The 17,796-nt window shown below is 33.4% G+C and overlaps 8 protein-coding genes across 8 annotated transcripts; 3 read left to right on the top strand and 5 right to left on the bottom strand. All coding sequences in view use genetic code 12, as the record gives it.

Moving 5' to 3' along the window:
- Window positions 1-376: 376 nt before the first annotated feature.
- Window positions 377-1,984, bottom strand: CAALFM_C504170WA (uncharacterized protein; the record flags this gene model as incomplete). The annotated part of the gene is made up of 1 exon (XM_716718.1): window positions 377-1,984. One exon carries the CDS (start codon window positions 1,982-1,984, stop codon window positions 377-379), a length of 1,608 nt encoding a protein of 535 aa, XP_721811.1.
- Window positions 1,985-2,326: 342 nt separating this feature from the next.
- SDC1 (Sdc1p) lies at window positions 2,327-2,713 on the bottom strand (the record flags this gene model as incomplete). Its single annotated transcript, XM_716717.1, has 1 exon — window positions 2,327-2,713. One exon carries the CDS (start codon window positions 2,711-2,713, stop codon window positions 2,327-2,329), a length of 387 nt encoding a protein of 128 aa, XP_721810.1.
- A 242-nt stretch (window positions 2,714-2,955) lies between these two features.
- CAALFM_C504150CA (uncharacterized protein) lies at window positions 2,956-3,639 on the top strand (the record flags this gene model as incomplete). Its single annotated transcript, XM_716716.1, has 1 exon — window positions 2,956-3,639. One exon carries the CDS (start codon window positions 2,956-2,958, stop codon window positions 3,637-3,639), a length of 684 nt encoding a protein of 227 aa, XP_721809.1.
- A 666-nt stretch (window positions 3,640-4,305) lies between these two features.
- Window positions 4,306-5,568, bottom strand: CAALFM_C504140WA (uncharacterized protein; the record flags this gene model as incomplete). The annotated part of the gene is made up of 1 exon (XM_716715.2): window positions 4,306-5,568. The coding sequence occupies one exon, from the start codon at window positions 5,566-5,568 to the stop codon at window positions 4,306-4,308; it is 1,263 nt and encodes a 420-aa protein (XP_721808.1).
- A 3,133-nt stretch (window positions 5,569-8,701) lies between these two features.
- CHT2 (GPI-linked chitinase CHT2) lies at window positions 8,702-10,453 on the top strand (the record flags this gene model as incomplete). Its single annotated transcript, XM_716714.2, has 1 exon — window positions 8,702-10,453. The coding sequence occupies one exon, from the start codon at window positions 8,702-8,704 to the stop codon at window positions 10,451-10,453; it is 1,752 nt and encodes a 583-aa protein (XP_721807.2).
- Window positions 10,454-10,740: 287 nt separating this feature from the next.
- CAALFM_C504120CA (uncharacterized protein) lies at window positions 10,741-11,763 on the top strand (the record flags this gene model as incomplete). The annotated part of the gene is made up of 1 exon (XM_716713.2): window positions 10,741-11,763. The coding sequence occupies one exon, from the start codon at window positions 10,741-10,743 to the stop codon at window positions 11,761-11,763; it is 1,023 nt and encodes a 340-aa protein (XP_721806.2).
- Window positions 11,764-11,855: 92 nt separating this feature from the next.
- Window positions 11,856-13,376, bottom strand: SCW11 (putative glucan endo-1,3-beta-D-glucosidase; the record flags this gene model as incomplete). The annotated part of the gene is made up of 1 exon (XM_716712.2): window positions 11,856-13,376. The coding sequence occupies one exon, from the start codon at window positions 13,374-13,376 to the stop codon at window positions 11,856-11,858; it is 1,521 nt and encodes a 506-aa protein (XP_721805.2).
- Window positions 13,377-15,051: 1,675 nt separating this feature from the next.
- Window positions 15,052-16,407, bottom strand: CDS1 (phosphatidate cytidylyltransferase; the record flags this gene model as incomplete). Its single annotated transcript, XM_705568.2, has 1 exon — window positions 15,052-16,407. The coding sequence occupies one exon, from the start codon at window positions 16,405-16,407 to the stop codon at window positions 15,052-15,054; it is 1,356 nt and encodes a 451-aa protein (XP_710660.2).
- Between the last annotated feature and the right edge of the window lie 1,389 nt (window positions 16,408-17,796).

Raw genomic sequence — 17,796 nt, 5'->3', positions numbered from 1 at the left:
TATTTCGGGTGGTGTTTGTTTAAAACTGTGGCACTAGGACAAGTTCTGTTGTTCCAAATCAAATTTCAGTTTTCCAGGATTTCAGAAACAATGGGGAAGAAAAAAAATTCTTGTGGAAAATTATAAAAGGCCCTTCTAGCTGTGGCGTCTGATATATGCAGAAATAAATCTCCAGCCGGAACAGCAAAAACAATAAGTTTATTGGCCAATTAAGATCTAGCAAATAAAGATCATAAATGAAGTAGACTAATATTAACAAAATCAAATTTTATTAGAAGTATATGTACAAAAAARGAAAGCTACATAAAAAAAAAGGGAAAAAGCAGCATAAAATTAGTGTTCCCTTAGTTTCAGTATCCACCGCGACACATTATCTTTACAATCGTTCTTCTTTCAACTCTGAACCGTCACTCTTAATAATGTTATAGCCCCAAAATCCAATAACATTCAATACCCCAATTCTCCAACCATTAAATAATCCCAACTGTTTCAACCTTTCCCAGAATGTCGAGTCTTGAATGTCTTTAGACAGATCGTTAAATTCAACAATCAAACTCTTTTTAGGGTCTTCAATAGTAATAACTTTTTTAGTATCCTCTCTCTTTGGAGTGAGCAAAAATTGAACTTGTTGTTTACGTAACAAGTTTTCCACTGGTAATTTAATAAAAAATTCCAAAATCAACGAAAGCAAATTGACAAATGTGTAAATGTTTGGTGATGAGTATGAATCAATGTTGAATTTGATAAACAAAATATAAGGAGCCATCTTTCTAAATATACTAGTTGACAATTGATGTAATGTAGTCAAAAACACTATAGGTGTCGATGGATGTAACAAATAGTAAACTGGGAAGTTGCGTATTGACTCACGTACTGATCTTGTTGATTGAACAATTTCTTCTGTCACTTCTTCTAAGGCATCATTCTCATTCAAAGGCTTGGAGTTGAATTGAGTTATCATAAACTTTACTCTGATCAAATCCAAGGGCATCAACACAATCCCTGTCAACACACAAGCCGTCACTGACAACCACAACGATTTGAATGGATCATTAGAATGAGTCAAGTCAAGGAAAAATGGATCAGGTATGCCCAAAAATGGAGAGGCAAACCCTGTAATCCAAGCTTCAATGGTATGTGACAATGTTTGATATATAAACGAGGCATTAATACCTCTGAAAACAGCAAATGGGCCATCTTTATTAATAATGGCTGTAAGAATATCCGCTGTGTGCAAAGACTTTGGTTTAATCTTGTTATTTCTAAGTCTCTTTTTATCATCACGATAAGATTTCTTCCCCTGTTTTGTTGGTGTTGCTGTTTTGTTAAAACCACCTACTTCATGACCTGACCAAACCTGTTGCTCGTTTTGTGATTGAAAGTAATTAATTGGCTCTTCATCCTCGTCCTCATTATCAACATCTCTATCGCTGTCATAGATACTACTACGCTGCGGACGTGTATACTCATGTTCATCTTGTTCTGTTGTTGCTTCAGTGTCATCTTCAGTTTCGCTTAATAATCGTTTCGATTTGGATAAATCTAACTTCTTACTAGTTTTGGAGGCGGTTTCACTAAAATTGAACTTCCCAACTTGTAACACTAACCGTACAATTTCTAATGGTTGAGTCAATAACACTTTTATATAACTTCTAACAAAATTCCCTAATAGATTTTTAAATACCTCAATTAAATTGTTGGATTCAAAATATTCATTAAACTCTAAATCATAAACATAATTCTTATCGCTAGTAGCATTGATCCCCACTGGTCCTCCATGTTTAAACAGATTTCGAATTATCCCTTGATTCTCATCTATTGATTGATTGATCAACTTTTCAGAAATGTTGGATGTCACGGGTCTGTTGGTTTTGGGGTCTATTATACCAACTCCTTTCTTGAAAATCACAGAGTATCCCGCATTGAATGTATCATGATCATAGTATGGTCGCAACACCTGTGTATCTGGGTGCGACGAAGACATGTTCTATGTGTATTGCGTTGGACTAAGATGGGGTTAGTTTATATGTAAAGAGCAATAAATAAGTCAGGTTGTTTTTTTTAGAAGAGAATAGTTTTTCCCTATTGTTTTTCTGTCTCTGCTATTTTATTGATACTTCTATTTGCCATTGATATGGAGTTGGTACTAATGTAGCCCAAACACATCCTGTAAACCAATATTGAGCAATTAGAGCAAGTATGATTATTACACTCAACAGCCTGGCCTTTCTATCTGCTTTGCTTAAGTACATTAAAATGGGGTGTTATCATAAAATAATACAAAATCTATATATACACTGTAAAAATCAATACAAGTTTACCATCTCTACTCTTTCTTTGACTTGTTAGATTTTGAGATTAGATACTCCCCTAAGTACTTCAATGGATCTTCTGGTTTAATTTGTGCAACTTCTTTTAATCCCTCGAGTAAAGTCTTTGTAAGGTGTTGGTTGAGATATCGTCTAACTGAAGATCCACCTACTATTTCATGCATGGGAAGCTGACTATTCTCATTTGGGACTGGTGTATTTATCTGTGACTTTGTAGACTCTTCTTTCGTATCTATTTCCATTGGGTTTGAGCTTTGTGGTTTTTCGTCAACAGAACCATTTGTGGGTTTGTTCTCGGTTTGGTCTGAATTATCTATTGATTCATTGGCATGTGTCTCTAAATTTTCTTTAGCTGTATCTTGATTTGAAATGGGGGTCTCCATTATATTGATTGATAGCTGGTTTTGTTGTCGGAAATGCTGTTGCCAGTTTAACTGAAAAGAAAACTATGCAATGAGTTTTGTTTTCAACAATCGTTAAATAAACAAACAATGTGAAAACTGCGAGATAGATTATGACACCTCAAAAAAAAAAAAAAATGGAAATCTCAGGAACCGTTTTCAAGTAGAAACCCCATTTTTCCTTTCAACCCCAGTAATACTATAATTCTACACTACTTGTGATAATGGATCCATTTAATGAAGTTAAAGAAGATGCATATGCTTCTATTAGAGCTTTAGATAATATAATAAACTTACGTCCTAATGGGAAACCACCAACTAATGAACAACAACAAGATTTTGAAAATAGTTTCCAAGAATTACAAGAAATATATCGAGATTTACAACAAGCATTATCCATAAGTGAGTCTCAACCATCGAAATTCAATTTATCTGATATTGATATATCCAATCGAAAATCAATTTTATCTGATTTAAATAATCAAATTCAACATTTAGAGAAAAAATGGAATCAAAAGCAATATCGAGATGTAACAACAATGTCCAATAGAATCAGTCAAGATGGTCAAGAAGACGAAGATATTGACCCATTTAGTGCAGACTCTGCCATGACTTCATACCAACAACAGGAACTAATTCAAGAACAAGATTTACAGTTAGATGATATTCATCGAACTATGATGAATTTGAACCAGCAAGCAGCAATTATGGGTGATGAATTGGAAGAACAGGGGTTTATGCTAGACGAATTAGATTATGAAATGGATAATGTTGATAATAAATTACAAAGAGGAATGAAAAGTATAAATATATTCCTAGAAAGAAACAAAGAAACCGCAAGTAATTGGTGTATTGGGATATTGGTGGTAGTACTATGTGTTTTATTGGTGTTGTTATTGATTGCATAGAAGTTAGCAATGGTATAGAAGTGTACTACAAATAACCGAAGAACGAATATATTTGAGTTTTGTTTAAGTTTAGTGAGATTTCTTGTTATTGTAATGTTAACTGAGGTAATAACCAAATCGTCTTTCTTGTAAATGTATCTGAGCTTCTTGTTTTTGTTAGATTTTTAGTTGCCATAAAAGAGACGAGGAGAATGAAATTGGGTTTTAGTGTTGGTCCGTAATAAAGTAATTCAATGATCCTATTGTGTGTTACGCTCCACAGAGTATGCTATCCTAATTCTAATTGTGTCCAAGACTATATGACACCAGAACAATACCAAATATTATTTTTCTCTTATGAGCAATTTAAGCAGCTCAATTTTTTTATCATGAAGGTTCCCCCACGGGTTGTGTCTTTTTGTTGTTGTTGTTGTCAACAACCTTATTGTCCTTTCGGTTATTCTTTCCTCAGATGAGTATCGGACAGGACAATCTTGTTTTATCATCACACAAGATACTTTACTGGTTACAAAAAACATAGGTGGGACTGTACTAATTTTTTGTGGTTGCAAACACTGTCCAAATCATGCTCATCATATCGTGAGATATATTCTACAAATCTTCTTTTCTTTTTATTAGTGTATTTATTATTTTCGTATATCAAAAAATATGAATATTACTTAACTATTAGTTTTTTTCACCCAATTGATGGTTCACAATCCTTTCGTCACATTCAAAAATCCTCTCAAAAGGTAACAATGCAAAGAAATACTCTCTAGCTTCATTTTCCAATTGTTCAAACTCCTCTTTTGAACTGCCCATGATAATATTTACATCGTGGTTGCACCCATTAGGGTCCTCTAAAAATTTGGTCACTCGAAGTAAGGTGGCAATGTATTCTTTAACCAATGTCCAAAATGATTCGTCGTCTCCATATCTTGCTGGTCTAGATTCAGGAATGTATCCTATATAATTTTCATTAAACGTTCGAAACTGAAATGCAATATTTTGGATAAAACTAAAAACCAGAATATAAGTTTGTTCTGTGCTCAACCCTACTGTCCCTCCGGCAACTAAATTTGCAATAAAATTGTCAAGTTTTTTGGCAATATGAGAATTGATTTCAACCGATTCAGGAGCTGGCAAGTTATCAAGCCTTAACTTTTGAAGTAATAATTTGTCAAATTTAATATAGATCTTGGATAATCGTTTGAAAAAATCTATGTGAGCAGTGAGTATTTCCATTATATCTATAACTTTAATTTCTTGTTCTGTGAAGGATACACTTGAAGTGTCAACTTCTTGTTCCAAGATATGTTGCAAAATAGTATTCTGTAACTTTTCTAAGTAAAGCTCTTCCTCGCTATGATTTCTATTCAATTTGTCAATGACAATTTCAAGAACCGGAATATCTAAAGAATATTCATTGACAATATCCTCCACAAACTTATTTAGCGACAGACAAGTATATTGTGGTGGTGGAACGTCATTTATTTCATTTTTCAATCTCGCAAAAAAAGCTTGGTATCTATCTTGATCATTTTGAAAATTGTGTAAATGATTGTTTTCATTTATGATCCATTTTAATTTTTCCTCAATTCCTGGTTGAATTAATAATGCTTCACTAGAGACTCTGATCAATTTTTGCTCCAGGTTACGCAAAGCTGTGATAGTGACGAGGACATCTTGTATACCACTGTTGATAATCTGTTGTAAAGTCATGTAAATTGTATGACCCTTGTTAAAATCCGTCAACTGTATAATTTGGTATTGATACTTTTCAATAAGCGACGTATAAAAACTTATTCTTTCCAAATCAGGTTTTTCCACGTCAATAGAAACCTTATTTTCAAATAAAGTTAGCAATTCGTGGTATAGATACTGTATGGTTGCCAGATAATACTTTAACAACGTATTTTGAAGCTCTAATAGGGCCTCAAAAATTTTCATTTGTCTGCGTATCTCTTAGGTGAATTAATGAAGGAAGAATTGCCGAGTTTTGAAATACGTATGTAATTATTTTTTTTCCCTTTCTTTCTTTCTGTCTCTCTGTCTCTCTCTCTTTAATTCTGTTTTAATTATTATTATTTTTTAACCAATACAAGTTTACGCGTACACAAAAACAAAGTACGATTCACGTGAAACTATAATTGCAATTGACACTAACTCAGCCTGATCCCTTTCTTCTGGAAGTGATAGCAATGCCTACTAATGCTTGAAAATAATAGAAAGAGAATTGATCAATTTATGGAAAAAAAAATTACCCAGGTACTCTGGAGCTTTTTGTATGGAAAAATTTTTCAATAAAATCAACAGCTAATGAAATCGGGAAAAATCATTGAGTGTAACCCAAAAAAAACATAAATACAACACAGCCAGAACTGTAACATCATGGTCAATGGATTAATAAACTTTAACGTCGGATTATTGTCACAAATTCACAAGTGAATAGTCTGTTGTGTTGCATTTTCTATCACACTGTCATTCTGTTTTTTCTTGATTGCTTATTTGTACTACAAATGTAATCACTACAGAAAAAGTTTAACTGAACACAACAATGCGACAAATTGTGAGAATACAATTCTTTAAAATATTAGATAATCTCAACATATGGAATATCTTCAGGCTTTACCAATTCAAGGTGAAAAATAGTTAATATTTTGTAACTGACTTTGGAATCTGTCATTCCCTCGTTGTCCTTACATAGTTGTTAAGTGGGGGTGGCGTCTAAAATCTCCTGTACTTGGAATTAGGGCGCAACTAAGCCAAAAATAGACCGTCGTAAATGTCCAAGAAAAAAAAATTTGACAGAGAAAATGCTCAAAAAAAATAACTGGTCGATGGTATTGGCACCTGCATCGTGGTACAAGTTCTTTTTTTAGAACGAGTCAATTATTTGTTAAGAAATTTTTTGGTCAATTCCAAGCGAAATCTTCTCTTGGAGGCTTAACCTGATTTTAGGGTACTTAAAAGCTCCTTGCATAAAATTGGATCATATTTTTTTTTTTGTTATAATTTTGCATTAAAAACTGGAAAAAAATTGATGTCCAAAAAAGTAATTTCGTAGTAAATAAACCAAACAAGAAAAGTATGACTATATATTACGGTTTCCATTGTTTTATTTATTTCACGGTTATTTACTCTAGACTACACACAACTCATTTCTTAAACTGTTGAGTAGAAATATCAAAGGTTGTAGAATCCAGCTTTAGGTTCAAGTTGCTACTTAACTAAACAGATTGACCACTGACTGTGACAGAAAAATCATACTACAATTCAAAATTGACATAGCCTAATTCTAATTGACTATTAAACTCAAACCAAAGGATTCATTCTAGAACCATTCTTGAATTGCTGTATCAAATCCTTTTTTTTTTTCTGAAGTTCACCTTTAATTTTTGGAATATTATGGTCCAATAATGCTATTGTTAGAACCGTCCTACTTTATGCCGTACTTCAAATGCCTCAAGGTAATTTACTTGGTTGTGTGTCCCCAATAAACCCTCCCCCCCCTCCAAAACGATCACATAATTAATGCAAAATTATTAACAAGCACACCCGAGGTAATATAACCCAATAGTAATGCCCAACTTTGCTGTCCAATAAAAATAGAAGCTAGACATATTTGCCAAGAAAAATGAATTTTGTATTATTACACGTATTCACAAAAATCCACGTAAAATTTTTTTTAATGCATCTGTCCTAAAAAGGACCATTCGCATGCCAATCGGGATAATTCGTAAACAATAATTTAGAAGCTTGAATAATTTTCTTTTGTTTTTTTTACGTAGACGAGGAATTATAATACCCTCCATTAATTGACAAAAGGGACGTAGTACTTGGTTTCAAGAAGGTGGAAGTCCCAACAGAATCTCAGTAGAAAACATACTTTTTCTAAAATGAAAGAACAAGAAGAAGTTCCAGTTGAACAAAAACATAATCTTGTTGTAAAGAGAATAAACTTTAAATTGTTCGAAGGAAGAAAAAGAACAGATTCATTTTTTTATAAAACGATGAATGCATAGACAACACTTTGTCCTAGTTTAAATTTTTACCTTTTATTTTGTCAAACGAAGCCGATTTAACAAAGAAAAACAAAGCGTATGGATCTCAATAGTTTCTCAATCTTGGGAAGTGAACACTCACCCAAATTATGTATTGAACATTACCATTTTGTTTGACGATAAATGAAAACTATAAAGCTACATGTAACAATTAATACCGCCTCTACTTGTCTTACTAGACTCAACATTATTTATTGTTTAAAAACACCCATCTCCCGAAACAAAAAAAAACTTTTCAAAAATTGGGTTGATTGAATGCTTTTCCCCGATTGTTTGATTTCTCAAAATGATCACAAAAGTGGAAAATAATTTTTTATGCCGAATAATATACACGTACTCAAAAAAGAAACAAAAAAAAAATACCTCCAAACCATTCAAACTATAAATTAACAATTTTCAGTTGGGTCTAATTGTCATTGAATATAGGTGAATATTAGCCCGCTTTGCATTGGCTTTTCGACAAACCCACAAATTACACGAGATTTTAGTATTTAATAGCACAGTACATTCAACAATTACTCAAAAAACACGTTAAATCTCACACACCACTAAACTTTTTTAATAAATTTTTCACAAACCAAGCATACATAACCAATGGTTTTTTTTTAGATGTTTACCTTTTGTTTCATTTTGGTGGAAGCGTGCTTCGATTGATTGGAGCAAATTATTATTGCCACCATTTTTTTGAGAAATAATTAATTATTCCACCTTCATTATTAAAATTTTGCAATTGCCATGGCTAAAAGAAAAATATCACCAACTAATATTATAAATATGACCAATATTTCTTTACTCTGAATAATTAATCCCATTTTTTTTTTGATCCAAGATATCTCCAAACTTGTTTATACTTTAATCGTTAGGTTTTTGTTTTCTTTCAACACACATTCTTTTTCCAACTAACCCCAAGTCATTCGTTATTTATTAGGTGGTTTTCAATCTTCAAATCCAATTTAGTCTTTCGTTCTTATTTAATTTTATACCCTTAACAAAACAAGCCAAAAAGAAATAAAAGTATCATGTTGTCTTTTAAATCATTATTAGCTGCTGCAGTTGTAGCATCGTCAGCTTTGGCCAGTGCCTCCAATCAAGTTGCTCTTTACTGGGGTCAAAATGGTGCTGGTGGTCAAGAAAGATTGGCACAATACTGTCAGGAAGCTGACGTTGACATCATTTTATTATCATTCTTGAACTTGTTTCCAGATCCATTAAACGTTAATTTTGCCAACCAATGTGGTAACACTTTTGAATCTGGTTTGTTACACTGTTCTCAAATTGGTGCTGACATTAAAACTTGTCAATCATTAGGTAAAACCGTGTTATTATCTTTAGGTGGTGGTGTTGGTGACTATGGTTTCAGCGATGTTGCTTCTGCCACTAAATTCGCAGACACCTTGTGGAACAAATTCGGTGCTGGTGAAGATCCAGAAAGACCATTTGATGACGCTGTTGTTGATGGTTTCGATTTTGACATTGAACACGGTGGTGCTACTGGGTACCCTGAATTGGCCACTGCCTTAAGAGGCAAGTTCGCCAAAGACACTTCCAAAAACTATTTCTTATCTGCTGCTCCACAATGTCCATACCCTGATGCATCTCTTGGTGATTTATTATCCAAAGTCCCACTTGATTTTGCATTCATCCAATTCTACAACAACTATTGTTCAATCAATGGCCAATTCAACTATGATACCTGGTCCAAATTTGCTGACTCTGCTCCAAACAAAAACATCAAATTATTTGTTGGTGTTCCTGCTACTAGTAATATTGCTGGTTACGTTGACACCAGTAAATTATCCTCAGCTATTGAAGAAATCAAATGTGACTCACACTTTGCTGGTGTCTCCCTTTGGGATGCTTCTGGGGCTTGGTTGAACACCGATGAGAAAGGTGAAAACTTTGTTGTCCAAGTCAAGAATGTTTTAAACCAAAATGCTTGTGTTGCCCCATCTTCTTCTGCTACTACACAATCTACCACTACTACTTCCTCTGCTGTTACCCAATCTACCACCACTACTTCTGCTGCTATTACCCAATCTGCCACCACTACTTCTGCTGCTGTTGCCACTAAATCTAACCAGATTGTCACTTCATCTTCCTCCTCCTCTTCTTCAATCTTCTACGGTAATTCAACAACCGAATCTTCAACTGGAATTGCTACTGGTACCGTTCTCCCAACTGGTTCTAACGAAAATGCTGCCACCACTGGTTCAGGTTCTAACACCAAACTTGCCATTTCAACCGTCACTGATGTCCAAAAAACTGTTATCACCATTACCTCATGTTCTGAACACAAATGTGTTGCCACTCCAGTTACTACTGGTGTTGTTGTCGTAACTGACATCGATACTGTTTACACCACCTATTGTCCTTTGACTAATAGTCAAGTGTATGTTTCAGTTAAAACTGTTGTATGCACCGAAGAAACATGTGTTCCTAGCCCAACCTCAACTTCTCAAAAACCAAAAGCCAGTACTACCATTAAAGGTGTTGAAAAGGGCCAAACCACTTCCTACCCTGTTGTTGGTACCACTGAAGGCGTTAAAAAGATTGTAACCACTTCAGCTCAAACTGTTGGTTCTAGCACCAAATACGTCACCATTGAACTCACTTCTACTATTACCCCAGTTACATACCCAACATCTGTTGCTTCTAATGGTACTAACACCACTGTTCCAGTATTCACTTTTGAAGGTGGTGCTGCAGTTGCAAACTCTTTGAATAGTGTTTGGTTTACTGTTCCATTCTTATTGGCTGCCTTTGCCTTCTAATGAATTAACCTCTTGTTTACTCTAATATTTTTTCTTTTTGTATTGATATATAAAAAAAACCCTCAAATAGTTATTAAGACATTGTTGATTACGACAAGTTGTCAGATACTAATGAAATATATGTTTATCTTCACTTCGTTTTTATCTTGTATATTTTACATGGGTTTGTTATTGTTCTTCATAAAAAAATTAATCGTGTAGGACACGAAAATGAAAACTGTAACAATTTTTTTTTTTCTTTGTGATATTGTCACTCATTTACTTCCTTACTAACAAAGCAGTTTGAGATGGTAAACAAGGTCGGTAAATCTACTCACGATAAGAGCACAAACCTAGATAAATCCAAAGGGAATATATTAGAGAAACTAGATGATGATATACTTCATGTCAATAGAATTCGAGGCTCTTTAACTAACAAAACTCCAATCACCAAAACCCATTCGATAGATGATGAGCTTAAACTAGAAGAACAATCAGAAACTGCCGCCGATGAAAATTGGCAAATAGCATCGGAATATTATAAAAACATAGACACGAAGGCTTTCCGCCAATATGAATTAGCTTGTGATAGAGTCAAACAGTTTTATGAAGAACAACATGAAAAACAAACCGTGGCGTATAATATTCAAGCAAGAATTAATTTCAAAACTAAAACAAGAGCAAGAATGACAGTTTGGGAAGGACTAGAGAAATTAAACAAATTGTTAGATGATTCTGATCCCGACACCGAATTGTCACAAATAGATCATGCATTACAGACGGCAGAAGCTATACGGCGAGATGGGAAACCACGATGGTTTCAATTAGTTGGGTTGATTCATGATTTAGGGAAATTACTATATTTTTTTGATTCTCGTGGTCAATGGGATGTAGTGGGTGATACTTTCCCTGTTGGTTGTAAATTCCTGAAACGGATTATTTTCCCTGATAGTTTTAAAAATAATCCAGATTTCCTAAATCCATTGTATAATACCAAATATGGCATATATTCAAAACATTGTGGATTAGATAAAGTCATGTTGAGTTGGGGTCATGATGAGTATATGTATCATGTTGCGAAAAAGAATTCGACATTACCACCGGAAGCATTGGCAATGATAAGGTATCATTCATTTTATCCTTGGCATCAAGAATTGGCATATAGTTATTTAATGGATGAGCATGATAAAGAGATGTTGAAAGCAGTCAAAGCTTTCAATTCCTATGATTTATATTCCAAGATAGATCAACAGTATGATGTTGAAGAGTTGAAACCATATTACCTAGAGTTGATTGATGAGTTTTTCCCAAATAAAGTAATTGATTTTTAATATACGAAAGGTGACACGATAAAAAAAATGGAAACCGAAATTGAATTAAATTGAAATACAAAAATCTATATACGTGTGTTTATTCTGTAGTTCTATTGAAATAATTGAATGACCCCAAAATATTGTTCAATACCGTATGGACCTGGATCTTTCCAGAAATCGTTATAAGTAGTTAAAATAGTACAATCACCACCAGTTTCTTTTATTATAGAAGAAATAGCAATTTCTTGATTTTCTGGAGAAGGCACATTTACTCCCAAAGTAGAACCTTTTGAAGGATAACCAGTTTCAGTTATAAGAACTGATTTACCACCACAAATTTCAGCAACTTGTTGTTGTTGATGGACAATGTATGAACCAGCATCTTTTGGTTCAATATTGGCGTTGAAATAAGAATGTGGGTTGATACCGACAACATCAATGTCAGCATCAGTACAGAAACTAGGATATTTAAGATAAGTGGCAGGTGGTTCAGAAGTGGTGACTTTACCGTTATAACCAGCACTTTGTAATTGTGACTTGACCGATTTTATTTTGCTGACCAATTCAGAAGGTGAAACGTATCCAGCAATAATAGCTTCATTACCAATAGTGAGTAAATTGAAAACATCCCAACCATTGGATTGTCCATACTTAATAACATCAGAAACTTGGTCATCAATAGAATCAACACCAGCAGCAGATATCCAAACCCCTTGATTAACAGTAATACCCAATTCACGACAAGTTTCAAGAACAGTGGTTAATGATCCACAATCAGTACCATAAGATCTAATTTGTTTGATACCTTTGCTATTAATTAACTGAATATCAGATCTAATAGTGTCTGCTGATTTACAGCTTCTGTCATTAGCATATGGTGAGTACACAATAGCAGTTGGGGCCGGAATATCTCCACTAGAACCTGTACTTGAGCTTGGACTTGGACTAGAGGTTGAGGTTGAGGATGTGCTGGAAGTGTAGTCTATAGTTGTAGTGGAAGGTGATTGTGTGGTAGTATCGTTTTGTTCAGTAGTTTGTTGACCTTGTTCAGTTGTTTGAGAAGTTTGTTCAGTTGTGGTAGGTTGTCCTTGTTGTTGACCTTGTTCAGTTGACTGTGGAGCTTGTTCAGTTGATGTAGTGGTTGGTTGAGCTTGTTCGGTTGTAGTAGGTTGTTGTTGTTGTTGTTGTTCGGTAGTTGTTGGTTGTTGCGGTTGTTGTTCGGTTGTAGTAGGCTGAGCTTGTTCGGTGGTTGTTGGTTGTTGTTGTTGTTGTTGTTGTTGTTGGGTTTCAGTAGTAGTTGGCTGAGCCGGACTGGTCGAACTGGTAGTAGTAGTGGTAGGTTGTTGTTGTTGAGCTTCAGTGGTTTGTTGTGTTGGAGCAGCTTGATCTTTATTTATTATAGAAGTGAAAGTAACAGGATATGTATTCCATTGAGCGTCTGTGATAGTACTGGTGGAGGTTTGTCCATCACTAATATATATACCAACCGGTGGTAACCAGACAGTGGTTGTTCCAGTTGTAACGGTTTTTATTTCTGTTGTTGGAGCAGCAACATGATATCTTGTTAATAAAATTGGAGCAGCATTCAACAATTGCAAAAGTGCCAATGTTGAAATAATATTGGAAAACATATTTAATTGATAATTGTTTTTCTGTGTATGATTTATAATAACGAATGTGTAGAAAGTGACGAAGACTTATTAAAGAATGTAACGAGTTGAACTTGAAGGAAACAAAAGTTAAGTGAAAGAATAAAGTAGGTTAGTTGGTTGATTTCAAAAAGGTAAAAATAATCATCCAAATCAAAGTTTGGAAATCCTCGTATTTATATAGTCTTCGAAACCAGAATCATGATCAGAATCAAATCAAAGCTATGCTGGTTTAAAAAGAAATCAAATCATTACCAGTAATACAAACAAAGAACGGAAAACTATTTTCATAAAGAATGCTTGCTAAAAAATTGGAAATAGGAATTTAGTTAATTTACCGTTGAAATTTTGCAATGGCAACAAATTCGTACTAATTTCATATTGTAATCATTAGAATAGAGAGGAATCATCATTTTCGCAGCAAAGTCATACTGCAGTTCCGGCGATTTTTTTTTTTCTCTTATCCAGAGATTTGCATGCTGCAATGTCCAAATTAGGCAGGTGATGAGATCTTTGTGGCCATTAACGTTTTTGAAAATCACCAGTGCACATAGTATTTCCATAATAAAAAGAGCTATTCAAGGCACAACCTTGCAGAAAAAATACAACCAGCATATAACACATGCTTAATCTGTCGGCTTAGCATTACTATTCACCGAGAAAACATTTCCTAGCAACTATAAGCTCGAGAATTTTATCTAAAGTCAGTCTACTTAGTCACGGCTTGGTAATAGAAAATCAAGACAACTGCCTCGTTGTAAAGAACCAGGATTTGTGGCTTATACTTTACATTCTCCAAACTCGGATGATTTTTGCTACACCATCTTCTATACTACAACTCCTAGTAGATTAAAGATTCATTCATAATCTGAAATCTCAAAAATAACTCATTGTTGAAGCATATTATTTATTGTATATGTGCCAAATCAAAGAATAATAACTTTGACAGAACGATCAGTATTATTACTAATACGGCCACATATTTTCGAAAACAAAGGATTTACATAATAATAATAATAATAGCATCATCGATCAAAGATGATGCAAGTGAGCTATCAGATTGAATTGTTATGTATATTATTTGCCACTAACCAAGAACATTACAACCAGCGTATTCACGGAAGAACAAAAAATAATGCGTCTTTTGTTAGACATAAAAAAATATTTATGCTGGCTGGTTGTTAAAAAATGTACACTTTTTTGTCCTTTTGTACACGCCCTCTTTTTTTTTTCTTGTGTTATTCGTACCCAAATTAGAAAACTAGAGCTATACATTAACTACAAGGTGAAATACACTTCTATGAATTAGTCAGTTCTTCAATTGTCATGCTGGCCAATAGATACCTAATGATGGCTTGGCTATAATATAGTTTATCCTAGTGTTGTAAGTTTATTAAAAAAAGAAAAATGATCCAGATCAACTAGTAAATATGATATTTGGTAAGTACACACCCATGAGTATTCTACATTTGGGGGAACGACAGAGAAATGATGATTAGAGGGTTCATTATTACAAAGACATTTAGTTAGACATTGCCAGGGATCTATTGAACTAATTAATATTTAATAATAACATATAGTAGTAGAAATATAAAACATCTTGAAATACTACATTTTTTGAGAATGAACAAGTAAATTTACATGCCACAAATCACACTCAATTTTCCAATATATCAAAAATACGCAGCAATTGTTCAGAAGTAAGTACTTCTTCACGGTTCAAATATTTCAACAAACTCTTGATTAATTGAAGTAATTGTGGTACAGATAAGTTCATTATGGCCAATTGTAAAACATGACCTAAATTAACGTTTTGATTGGAGACAAAAGTATGATAATACAAGTATGTGAATGATCCCATTAAAAACTGACAATCAAATCTATCAGTTATACCGCCATGTCCAGGAATAGTATCACCGAAATCTTTGATACCAAATGCACGTTTTAATCCACTAGCGAAGAATCCACCAAATGGAGCAATCAATGAAGCAAAAGTGGCTAAAATTGCTGCATGGAAATAGAATGGTTTAAAAGTAATGAGCTCGTGTCCAGTAAGCTCCACAATATTAGCTGGAAGTTGATATACTTGAGGTATATAAATAGGATTCAAGTCACAATGAGGGAAATTGTATAAATGAGTTGACAAATTCTCTGCTGGACAAATCATATAATCTGATTTGGATAATATATGTGATGCAATGACCCCAGCAATACCAGTACATATCCAAGCACCAACAAACCCTTCGACGGTTTTCTTTGGACTTATTTCAATCAATTGGGTTCTACCGAATGTGATTCCACATAAATAGGCAAAAATATCATTAACAATCACTAATGTAGCTGGCAAAAAGAACCAAATTATACCCTGTAATATATTATCAATAATCAAATGAGCTTGGAAAACTACCAATAATAATGTCATATGAGTCACACACAATTGTGCAAATTGAAATCTATAGTATCCTTTTTTCAATGTCCAAACAAAAAATACAAACCCAGCAATATACAATGAATAACTGATAAATTTATGGTTTTTCACTAATAATGTCAAAAATTTGCTTGAATAAACTGATTCTTGGAAAAAATCAAACAATGCCGGGAAATCTAAATAATACCAGGTCGTACCCAAGAAATACCAATTCAATGATCTGTTCCAAGGGATTTTTTTATCTCTTGCTGGTTCAGATGTCAATGCTATAACTTCTTTGAATGTTAACATTTGGAAAACTGAAACCATAATAATTAATGCTAGATGACCTGATGCTAATATGGCGAAGAACCCACCAATCATAACAAATGTCCAAATTGTTCTAGTGACAAATGCCTGCTTTTTCTTTTCCTTTTCATTAACCACTAGCTGCTCTTTAGTTTGTTCGGTACTCTTGTCATTTGTTGGGGTTGGTTTAGAGGTAGAATTAAACAATTCATTTTTGGTTGGGGTAATTGAAGTTGATTTGGTGCTAACCTCAGCCTCAACTTGTTTTAGACTAGTGTCTTTTCCATTTGAAATCATGATATAAGAGTAGGATAACCTATATTAAGTAATTGAGACAAGTGAAAATATTAAAAAGATACTCCAAAAAAAGAATTAGAATAAAAAGTATTAAAAATTTTGAATCCTTTGAAACTTTGTATTTTTTATTTTTCCTTTAACGTATAATCTTAAAAAAAAAAAAATACTTAAATATTTGTTAGTAATGAACAAACTACTATTTTTCTGTTGGCCCTTTTTTTTTTGGAACTTTTTGCCCTTCGCATTGTTGCTACTTAGTTTTAGTTTCAAATTATTTGAAAATCAGGGAAAGGTTTTCGATATTTGGTTTAATTTCATGATCTTTTAACTATCGTGGATCCATCGGACCATTTAAACTGTTACATTTCTTCCTCCTCCCACTTCCGTGAAAATGAGCTAATGACAAGAAATATTTATGAGCTCAATTTCGTAGTGTTTCTTTTATCTAGGAGAAAAAAAGCAAATACAATCCCGCAACTAAAGTACGATTAGTGGCAAATTTATATCAATTAAGTTATACTTTAATCTTCACAAGATCATAAATAATCAAAAACCCCCTTTGTTGGATATGACATTAATGCAAAAATGTAGCACTAAAAAGAAAACGACAAAAGAAAAAACAAAGTTCAGCCTAATATCCACAAATCTGTTTCTTAATTGATGGGATAGGTGGGTGGTGGTAGCAACAAAACAGTATATCTTATTATTAGAAGGCGTTCACTCAAGCTCTACATTACTAGTCTACTTTACAAAGAGAATAAATTAATAACCACTCACACTTTTACTATTGGAAATTGGGGTATCTGTTCCACCAGACTATAAATTAATCTGAAAAAGAAAAATGTTGGGGTATAGTAGTAGTAGTACAATAGTCGTGTGCTATGGATTCTAAACCTGTATTGGAAAGTCACATGTGCAAATACAAATAGAAAGAATTGGAAGTCGTGTACAAGTGAAAAACCAACAACATGACTAAGGAGAGAGGAAAGAAAAATGAGGAAAGAGATCATTCATTTTGTTGTTTCTTTTTTTTTTTAATGTGAGTGGCAATTGAGCACACGTACACTACTTTATTTAGCGCCTCACTCATATACAATTGTATTGACAGAGGTTTACTTACTTTACTACTAACACAAAGAGAAAAAAATTTTAAAAATTTATTTTCTGTTTTCCATTCCATTTGCTCTCTCACAATTCTTTTTTTTTCTTATTCTTAATTCTTCGATTTTTTTCTTTCTTTCTTTCTTTCTTCAAGTTTATTATACCTAAATCTATTTCTACGATTTATTACTATCAAAACATTTATTCTTCTAATTAAAGACAGCTTTTTTTAAAGAAGAATATCTATTTCATCCATTAATCTACACCAGAAAACAAGACAAGAAAAAG

The sequence above is a fragment of the Candida albicans genome, chromosome 5, assembly GCF_000182965.3.
Source record: "Candida albicans SC5314 chromosome 5, complete sequence".
NCBI lineage: Eukaryota > Fungi > Ascomycota > Pichiomycetes > Serinales > Debaryomycetaceae > Candida > Candida albicans.
This window is presented reverse-complemented; position numbering and strand designations above follow the sequence as displayed.